At 42.8% G+C, this 11,411-nt stretch overlaps 1 protein-coding gene across 1 annotated transcript; it reads right to left on the reverse strand.

Annotated features, from left to right (window-relative positions):
* Window positions 1–5,856: 5,856 nt before the first annotated feature.
* hhex (hematopoietically expressed homeobox) lies at window positions 5,857–10,510 on the reverse strand. The gene is given in 4 exon segments (NM_001139863.1): window positions 5,857–7,555; window positions 7,792–7,842; window positions 8,215–8,393; window positions 10,030–10,510. Coding segments are annotated over 4 exon segments (843 nt in total). The 5' UTR covers window positions 10,394–10,510; the 3' UTR covers window positions 5,857–7,306.
* Between the last annotated feature and the right edge of the window lie 901 nt (window positions 10,511–11,411).

Here is an 11,411-nt window from a genome sequence, read left to right on the forward strand (position 1 = left end):
AGAAAAAAAACTCTGGTCCACCTTTACGCCACACAGAGATGCATACAAAGCTCTCCCTCACCCTCCAGGTCAGATGAAGCAGATGCAAAACTACAACTGCACAGGCTGGAATATGTTCCCAGGATTCCTCCGATGGCATTGAGGAGTACCCCACATCAGTCATTGGCTTCATCAGTAAGTGCATCAATGACGTCGTCCCCACAGTGACCGCAAGTACATACCCCAACCAGAAGTCATGGATTACAGGCAACATCCGCATCGAGCTAAAGGCTAGAGCTGCGCTTTCAAGGAGCGGAAGACTAATCCAGATGCTTACAAGAAATCCTGCTATCCCCTCAGACGAACCATCAAACAGGCAAAGCGTCAAAGATCGAATTGTACTACACCGGCTCCGATGTTCGTCGGATGTGGCAGGGCTTGCAAACTATTACAGACTACAAAGGGAAGCACAGCTGAGAGCTGCCCAGTGACACGAGTCTACCAGATGAGCTAAACTACTTCTATGCTCGCTTCGAGGCAAATAACACTGAAACATGCATGAGAGCACCAGCTGTTCCGGAAGACTGTGTGATCACGTTCTCCGCAGCCAATGTGAGTAAGACCTTTAAAAAGGTCAACATTCACAAGGTCACAGGGCCAGACGGATTACCAGGACGTGTACTGCAAGCATGCGCTGACCAACTGGCAAGTGTCTTCACTGACATTTGAAACCTCTCCCTGGCCGAGTCTGTAATACCAACATGTTTCAAGCAGACCACCATAGTCCCTGTGCCAAAGAACACTAAGGTAACCTGCCTAAATGACTACCGACCCGTAGCACTCACGTCTGTAGCCATGAAGTGCTTTGAAAGGCTGGTCATGGTCACATCAACACCATTATCCCAGAAACCCTAGACCCACTCCAATTCGCAGATCGCCCTAACAGATCCACTGATGACGCAATCTCTATTGCACTCCACACTGCCCTTTCCCAGCTGGACAAAAGGAACACCTATGTGAGAATGCTATTCATTGACTAAAGCTCAGCGTTCAACACTATAGTACCCTCAAAGCTCATCAATAAGCTAAGGACCCTGGGACTAAACACCACCCTCTGCAACTGGATCCTGGACTTCCTGACGGTCTGCCCCCAGGTGGTAAGGGTAGGCAACAACACATCTGCCACACTGATCCTCAACACTGGGGCCCCTCAGGGGGGGTGCTCAGTTCCCTCCTGTACTCCCTGTTCACTCAGGACTGCACGGCCAGGCATGACTCCAACACCACCATTAAGTTTGCCATTGACACAACAGTGGTAGGGGCTGATCACCGACAATGACGAGACAGCCTATAGGGAGAAGGTCAGAAACCTGGCCATGTGGTGCCAGGATAACAACCTCTCACTCAACGTGATCAAGACAAAGGAGATGATTGTGGACTACAGGAAAAAGAGGACCAAGCACACCACCATTCTCATGGGGCTGCAGTGGAGCAGGTTGAGAGCTTCAAGTTCCTTGGTGTCCACATCACCAACAAACTAGAATGGTCCAAGCACACCAAGACAGTCGTGAAGAGGGCACGACAAAACCTATTCCCTCTCAGGAGACTGAAAAGATTTGGCATGGGTCCCCAGATCCTCAAATGGTTCTACAGCTGCACTATCGAGAGCATCCTGAGTGGTTGCATCACTGCCTGGTATTCCAACTGCTTGGCCTCTGACCGCAAGGCACTACAGAGGGTAGTGCGAACCGCCCAGTACATCACTGGGGCCAAGCTTCCTGCCATCCAGGACCTCTATACCAGGCGGTGTCAGAGGAAGGCCCTAAAAATTGTCAAAGACTCCAGCCACCCCAGTCATAGACTGTCCTCTCTGCTACCACACGGCAAGCGGTACCGGAGCGTCAAGTCTAGGTCCAAGAGGCTTCTAAACAGCTTCTACCCCCAAGCCATAAGACCCCTGAATATCTAATCAAATGGCGACTCAGACTATTTGCATTGGCAGGTTACTTTTACACCACTGCTGCTCTGTTATTATCTATGAATAGTCACTTTAATAACTCTACCTACGTGAACATATTACCTCAACTAACCGGTGTTCTCGCACATTGACTCTGTACCGGTACCCCCCTGAAGATAGTCTCTACATTGACTCTGTACCGGTACCCCCTGTATATAGTCTCCACATTGACTCTGTACCGGTACCCCCTGTATATAGCCTCCACATTGACTCTGTACCGGTACCCCCTGTATGTAGTCTCCACATTGACTCTGTACCGGTACCCCCCTGTATATAGCCTCCACATTGACTCGGTACCGGTACCCCCTGTATATAGCCTCCACATTGACTCTGTTCAGGTACCCCCTGTATATAGCCTCCACATTGACTCTGTACCGTACCCCCCTGTATATAGCCTCCAATTTGACTCTGTACCGGTACCCCCCTGTATATAGCCTCCACATTGACTCTGTACCGTAACACCCTGTATATAGCCTCCACATTGACTCTGTACCGGTACCCCCCTGTATATAGCTTCCACATTGACTCTGTACCGTAACACCCTGTATATAGCCTCCACATTGACTCTGTACCGGTACCCCCCTGTATATAGCCTCCACATTGACTCTGTACCGTAACACCCTGTATATAGCCTCCACATTGACTCTGTACCGGTACCCCCCTGTATATAGCTTCCACATTGACTCTGTACCGTAACACCCTGTATATAGCCTCCACATTGACTCTGTACCGGTACCCCCCTGTATATAGCCTCCACATTGACTCTGTACCGGTACCCCCTGTATATAGCCTCCACATTGACTCTGTACCGGTACCCCCTGTATATAGCCTCTACATTGACTCTGTACCGGTACCCCCTGTATATAGCCTCCACATTGACTCTGTACTGGTACCCCCTGTATATAGCCTCCACATTGACTCTGTACCGGTACCCCCCTGTATATAGTCTCGCTTTTGGTATTTTACTGCTGCTCTTTAGTTACTTAGGGGCTCGTTGTTAAGCGTTTCACTGTAAGGGCTGTTGTATTCGACGCATGTGACTAATAACATGTGATTATATTTGATTTGATCATATCAATGTCATATGAGGCGTTATAAGTTATTAATGATATCAATATCATATCAACGACACAGAGACAGAGGGACAGAGAGACAAAGGGACACAGACACGGAGGGACACAGCGACAGAGGGACACAGCGACAGAGGGACACAGAGGGACACAGAGACACAGAGGGACACAGCGACAGAGGGACACAGAGAGAGAGGGACACAGCGACAGAGGGACACAGAGACAGAGAGACAGAGGGACACAGCGACAGAGGGACACAGAGACACAGAGGGACACAGCGACAGAGGGACACAGACACAGAGGGACACAGACACAGAGGGACACAGAGACACAGAGGGACACAGAGACACAGAGGGACACAGAGACACAAAGGGACACAGAGACACAGAGGGACACAGAGACAGAGGGACACATAGACAGAGGGACACAGAGACAGAGGGACACAGAGGGACACAGAGACACGGCGACACAGAGGGACACAGAGACACAGAGGGACACATAGACAGAGGGACACAGAGACAGAGTGACACAGACACGGAGGGACACAGCGACAGAGGGACACAGAGGGACACAGAGACACGGCGACACAGAGGGACACAGAGACACAGAGGGACACGGAGGGACATGAGATTGGTGCACCTCACCTCGTTCAAACAGACAGACGCGATGGACTCTATTTATTTATACGTCTATCAGACGGGGGCCCTTTGGAGCCTGAAGCAATCCACTCAACGTTTCACCTAATATCCACAGACCAAACTGTGTGTTCTTTCGCCATTGTTGATTCTATTCAGCACAATTTGTGAACCATTACACAATACAGGTGAAAATCAATGTACATTCTATTGGTTTTGGGATGGTCTAGGTGATCTACGGGCCATTGAACCCTGATGACTATTCACGTAGGTGCGTACAGTTTAAATATTTATCACACACTCTCAGAGCTTAGTTCACTGCGGGTCATATTGCGTCATGTAAACTCTGTAGGGGTTTTGTCTTTCTGCTGAACGATAAGCTATTTAATGTTCAATCTGATGGTAGAGGAGTGTTGGACAACGTACCAGGCCTACATCCTGATGATTCAACAGAGCTGTGATGAACAACGTACCAGGCCTATATCCTGATGATTCAACAGAGCTGTGATGAACAACCTACCAGGCCTACAACCTGATGATTCAACAGAGCTGTGATGAACAACGTACCAGGCCTACATCCTGATGATTAAACAGAGCTGTGATGAACAACGTACCAGGCCTACATCCTGATGATTAAACAGAGCTGTGATGAACAACGTACCAGGCCTACATCCTGATGATTCAACAGAGTTGTGATGAACAACGTACCAGGCCTTCATCCTGATGATTCAACAGAGCTGTGTTGAACAACGTACCAGGCCTACATCCTGATGATTCAACAGAGTTGAACAACGTACCAGGCCTACATCCTGATGATTCAACAGAGCTGTGATGAACAACGTACCAGGCCTACATCCTGATGATTCAACAGAGCTGTGATGAACAACGTACCAGGCCTACATCCTGATGATTCAACAGGAAATAGGCTTCTTGGGAAATGGAATGCATGTCCTGTATTCACACTCATAACATGGATTTAGTCAATAACCTATAGGAATACAGTAGAAACCATTGAGCACATTTACATGGAAATAACTGTTTTACTTAAAAGGGACAGACAAAAAAGGTGATATCTAGAACCTTTAAGGGTTCTTCAGCTGTCCCCATAGGAGAACCCTTTAAGGGTTATTCGGCTGTCCCCATAGGAGAACCCTTTAAGGGTTCTTCGGCTGTCCCCATAGGAGAACCCTTTGAATAACTGTCTTTGGTTGCAGGTAGAACACTTGTGGGTTCCATGTAGAACCCTTTCTACAGAGGGTTCTACCTGGAACCCAAAAGGGTTCTGGTACGGGGCCAGCCCGAAGAACCGTTTTGGAAGCCTTTTTTTCTACCAGTATTTATATTGGTAACTAAGGGGATCCATATTTATATTGGTAACTAAGGGGATCCATTTTTATATTGGTAACTAAGGGGATCCATGTTTATATTGATAACTAAGGGGATCCATATTTATATTGGTAACTAAGGGGATCCATGTTTATATTGGTAACTAAGGGGATCCATGTTTATATTGGTAACTAAGGGGATCCATATTTATATTGGTAACTAAGGGGATCCATGTTTATATTGGTAACTAAGGGGATCCATATTTATATTGGTAACTAAGGGGATCCATGTTTATATTGGTAACTAAGGGGATCCATGTTTATATTGGTAACTAAGGGGATCCATATTTATATTGGTAACTAAGGGGATCCATGTTTATATTGGTAACTAAGGGGATCCATATTTATATTGGTAACTAAGGGGATCCATATTTATATTGGTAACTAAGGGGATCCATATTTATATTGGTAACTAAGGGAATCCATATTTATATTGGTAACTAAGGGGATCCATGTTTATATTGGTAACTAAGGGGATCCATGTTTATATTGGTAACTAAGGGGATCCATAAAGTTGTATTGATCTGAAGACATGATAACGGCACTTGACACGTCCCTCGTCTTTTCTCAGCAACCAAGTGATGACGCACAGAAGCTGTTAATAAAATGTCCAAGTGAATATCTGACGACAACACGTCTTTTATCACTGAAGTGTCAAGACACACTGACATTGACTGTTCTCCCCTCCAATGAGTCGCCTGTCGGTCCGGACACGGTCCCTTATCGTGAGGATAGAACATTCGATAATCATCCAGATTAATGAAGATTTCTTATCGCTAAATACTGTTTATTAGTAATCAATAATAAAAAAATACACTGAGTTTAGAATACATTTCTAAATGCTTTTTCATTCGACTGAGAAAATTCAACAAACGAACAAGGACCTTTTTAAAGACACCCGAAAGGAGAGGACATTCTGAGATGTGTCTAAACATGGGCAAACAGATATGCAACAACATTTCATTTAAAAAAATTGTATGTTTTGAGGTGTCTGTCTTATATCTGAGCGCTGTAAGAAAGCTCAGGATTTATTTATAATTATTTTACAGTGGAATGACCCTTTGATGTGGAAATGACCTATTTATTCACTTCCATTCATTTTCCGGCCCAGTACTGGGTTACCTTCAGACAGTTGGTACTGGGTTACCTTCAGACAGTCGGTACTGGGTGACCTTCAGACAGCCAGTACTGGGTTACCTTCAGACAGTCAGTACTGGGTTACCTTCAGACAGTCAGTACTGGGTTACCTTCAGACAGCCAGTACTGGGTTACCTTCAGACAGCCAGTACTGGGTTACCTTCAGACAGCCAGTACTGGGTTACCTTCAGACAGCCAGTACTGGGTTACCTTCAGACAGCCAGTACTGGGTTACCTTCAGACAGTGTTGTGGGTGTGGTAGATCAAAACAAAACTGTTTAGACTCTGCAGACATTTTCCCGAGAAGACAGATTTTTCGGGACGTCACATCATGGTCTGACAAACACACCTGCTACGAAAAGTCAATTCTGACATAAACTGCATCCCATCTACCAAACCGTGTAGCTCAGCCACCTTCCACCACAGATACGGATGTGGTACAGTGAGATGCAGCCCAGATATCGCTAGTTTAATTAAGAGTCTAGAGAACCAAGGGTTCTACTAAACTAACATATGGAATTGTTTTAAGATTGTCATACCAAGAATCATTTAGCTTTTTTGATTTAGTCAACAACAACAAAAAATAAAATATCTAAAGGAAGTTTGTTTTAAAGCGTCTGTCCTATATCTGAGAGGTATAAGAAAGATCGGGGTTTTATTTTAATATTTGTACCAATATTTAACAAAATATAAATGTCACTAAAACTACTTTCACATACTTCCATTCGTGTTTTTAACCGGTACGAGGCGACCTTCAAATCAAATCAAATTGTATATGTCACATGAGCCGAATACCGTGAAATGTTTACGTCCAGTGAGGTTTGAGCAAAACATGTCGTTTAACGGCCTAACCATTCCGACGCTCATTGTTTTTCTCAATTAATATATTTTTTTTTTAACTCATAATGACATTAATAAAACAACATCACAAAATATACAGGTAATTATATACAAAAAAAAAATCTATGTCCCAGAAAGATGCTACGACAGTGTTTACTGACGGGCTATTGGTCCTCTTCCCGGACCGTCAGTCACCCAGTGGGAAAACATCCAGATTGACCTGTAAACAGCGATCTGATGATCTCATATCGTTGGATTCAGTGGGAACTCCATGTCATCCTCTATGTCCAACTCTTGGTCTGTATCATCTGAAATGTCTGACTCTATTTGTCCTTGTGATAGAGGCGATGATGTGGAACACTGCAACCGACTGTGAGTGTGCGTCATCTCTGTAGCCTTACATCTGAGGTTCACACCGGACTCCGGTCTCTCCTCGCTGTTTCTCCCGGTGCTCTCGTCCTCCAGATCTGTCTTACTGCCGGTAGGGTTTTCCTGGGGGAAATAACAACAACAGTGACCAATCAGCCACAACGTACATTTCACATTGGGTATACCGTTGCCATTGTGCATGAATATTACGCACAAGCTACTCAAGGACGAAATCTATAATAAATGTTTTTTTTGTTTTTGTTATAGCTTGAAATTAGATATAAATAGCCTTTACTCTATTCATAATTGACAGTTTTAATCGAAAAGTACATTAAAACACAGTCCTAATTTATTCATACCTGCTTCAGTCGCCTCCACTTGGCTCTTCGATTTTGGAACCACGTCTTTACCTGGAAAAACAATGTCAACGAGAGAAATGTTTTAAAAATGTTACGCTGCTAGATTCTGTGTCAGATAATTTACCTAAAACTATAGGCCTATTTAGAAATCAGTTAAACGAAATGTCTTTAAAAAAATTACAAATAAATGTAATTGATGATAACGGATAAAACGGATAAAACCCAAGTGATTTACCGAAGGTAACCTGACATGAATAAGATACTGCATGTAAAACATACTGCTGACCTGTCGTTCACTCAGTTGTAACATTTTAGCCAGTCGTTTTCGTTCTGGCGGTAACGGATAAAACGGATAAAACCCAAGTGATTTACCGAAGGTAACCTGACATGAATAAGATACTGGATGTAAAACATACTGCTGACCTGTCGTTCACTCAGTTGTAACATTTTAGCCAGTCGTTTACGTTCTGGGGGTGAAAGGTACTTCTGGGTCTCAAACTTCTTTTCCAACTCTATTGTCTGGTCGTTGGAGAATCGGACTTGTCCACCTTTTCTCTTGTGTAGTGGACGCTGAATGAACGGACTCCATAGAAGTTGTTTACCTTTGAAGACAATACAAATAAGAAAATAATGATTTAATATTGAAAAATATTTTTATACAAATGGGGCAGAATTATGTGCGAATGTTAGACCTTTAAGTAGCTCCAAAAGTTGAAAATAAATCAAAAATAGTTTTCGTTAACTTGATTCGTTTCTCCTCCAGCAGAGACCTAAAATGGTTCTATGCAAATATTGACAGTTATTGTAATCTTTCTTGTCCGTTTTTGCAGGCATCCGTTTAACATCGTTTTTTTTAAGGAAGGCCGTGAGTTGAAACTTGAAGCTGAGTGGAGAGAATAGAACTATGGCAAAATATCCGTCCGGTGTTTCCTGTTGCTTTTACTTCATCCGTTTTATCTCATTACTAACGAGCTTTCCATCAACATACTGCTATTGATGCAATTTAAAATCGATAATATGTTTTAATCAGCTTATCTCATTTAACTATAATCATAACAATAGTTCAATCCTTTAAAAAAAAATATATATATATATATATATTTTTTTTTTTAAAGGATTGAACTATTGTTATGATTATAGTTAAATGAGATAAGCTGATTAAAACATATTATCGATATATATATATACACACATATACATACAAACACATCTTCCAAAAGGGGAAAAAAAAAATCATCGCTTTTTAAAAAGAGATATGATTCATTATACCCCCAAAAATATTTTGGTTTTGTGACACAATGATCAAACCCAGATTTTTCTTATAGGCATAAATTGAATTATTTAATAAATCAAATAAATTGAATAAAATATTGAAATTCAAAAATAAATTCAAAAGTCACCCTAAAGATTTTAAAATTGCGTCAAGTGCACAGGCCTATTTCATGTTTGCAGTTTGATTATTATTTTTAACAACCATAAAAGTCACATCCACCACAAAGGAAATGAACAATATCAGACAAACGAATCCCGGCTATCAGAAGCCGAGTGTTTCCTGAATGTGTCTGTATTGAGGATGTCGATAAAATAATCAGCATCACGCACGACTCCCGGTGGAAGAGGCGGCTGGAGGCCGCCAGGAAAACATTCAACAGCTTCTGAAAGCAGATTTACTCCTATCGAGAGCTCAAGACTTCCTGTATGAACGGAAAGGGTCAGGCTTGCTGAACAGAGAGGCAGTTCACCCCCAGGGCGACACTTTAATGCTGAAATAACAAGTGACTTAGAGCATGTTTAGTCGCAGGATGCATCAGATGTTTCAAACAATAACGGATTTAGCAACAACAACAACAAAACAAAACAAAAAAACTCAAGGTCGTTGATTTAAGTGGATCAACACTTTAAGAATTTGCAAATTAAACAGATAACTTAATCTATTTAGGCAAATGATGTATAGGCAAATTATGCCTGAAGTAAATCAACTACGTTCAAGCATGGTACAATGCTTATACATTCTTACCTCTAAAACATACTACCACTTTAGGATGGGAAACCTGCAGTACGCAGGGAATAAGAATCTACTTTCAAAATCAAGTACACGCACAAACATTTCATCTCCTTTCGCCTACACATTACACATGGGTTATTACAGATGTATATAGAAGTTGTCAACATTAAAGTATCTTAACGAAAAAAAATCATCCAAACAAAAGTAAGAGAATTGATATGAGTTCAACTCACCCAGCGGATCGTGTCTGAGTAGAGCGTGAGTATAGTCCCCCATAGAGCGGTGGAATGGATACAGTGAATTAGCGAAAGCCCCGGGGGCGTACGTGGCGGTCAGGGCAGCGTGGTGAGACAACGCAGGGTGGTGGATCGGTGTCGGTTCATAGATAGGAGTCCGGTACGGAGAGACCAAACTGGTGAAGGATGAATTCGGTGACGGTAGATTTGGCGTAGAGACCACCGCTGAAGACTGGGCCATGGTGTCATTTCTCCCCAGGATATCTTCTATGTAGAATGGTGTTGGGTGGACGGGTTGGATAGGGGTCGGCGCGTAAAGAGGAACACCCATGGCTGAAGGCGCACTGTGTTGGTACTGCATGATCACCTTGCGTAATAAATAATATCTCTATCCAACTGTATTATCTTCTGCTGTGAAAGGAAGAAGTGTAGGAAACCTATAGGCGCCTCTTTCTTTCTCTCTCCATGAGTAGCTGATTTTTGTTGGCTGGTGAGTGTGACCCCCAGTTAAAGCTACTTCATATCTCAGCGTTAGAGGGAGGAGATAACGGAGCATGACACTTCCTGCAGGTACACACACGCACACGCACACGCACACACACACACACACACACACACACACACACACACACACACACACACACACACACACACACACACACACACACACACACACACACACACACTGCGATTGGTCCCCTCGCCAAATACACTTAATAATTCAATAATATCCAATCATTAGGCGATCCTTTATCTTACCTTTAAGCGTCTATGTTCATGAATAAAATAGGCCTGTACACGTTATCTGTTTTTTTTTAAAGATGGTATGAACATCTCCTGACGTGTGACACATGTAATAAGACATTTCTTTATAAGTGATTTAAATTCAATAGGCACGTGGTTTTCTAGATTAAATAGACTATTCACGTGGTTTTTCCAGATTCTATAGACTATTCACGTGGTTTTCTAGATTAAATAGACTATTCACGTGGTTTTCTAGATTCTATAGTCTATTCACGTGGTTTTTCCAGATTCTAGAGACTATTCACGTGGTTTTCCATGTGCGTAAAACGTAGAAGAAGAAAAAAAATCTGTAATCTGTAAAAAAGTGAATTATATTGGATTATAAATGGAGGTATTGCCTGAATCATTCGGATAGGATATTTGGAGCACATTATCACAGACTGTTACTACATATTACTACGGCAACAACAGATGGTAAAATACGACTGTGTCTGGTGACAGGTGATTAACTGGATGATTGAAATGATCCTGAGGGTGATTCCTGTATCAGTGAGCCAATAGAGAGAGACACTATAATAGACGGTCAGTATAATAACAGTGTTGTGTGTGTGTGTGTGTGTGTGTGTGTGTGTGTG

Source organism: Salmo salar, chromosome 18 (genome assembly GCF_965601325.2).
Source record: "Salmo salar chromosome 18, fSalSal1, whole genome shotgun sequence".
Lineage (NCBI taxonomy): Eukaryota > Metazoa > Chordata > Actinopteri > Salmoniformes > Salmonidae > Salmo > Salmo salar.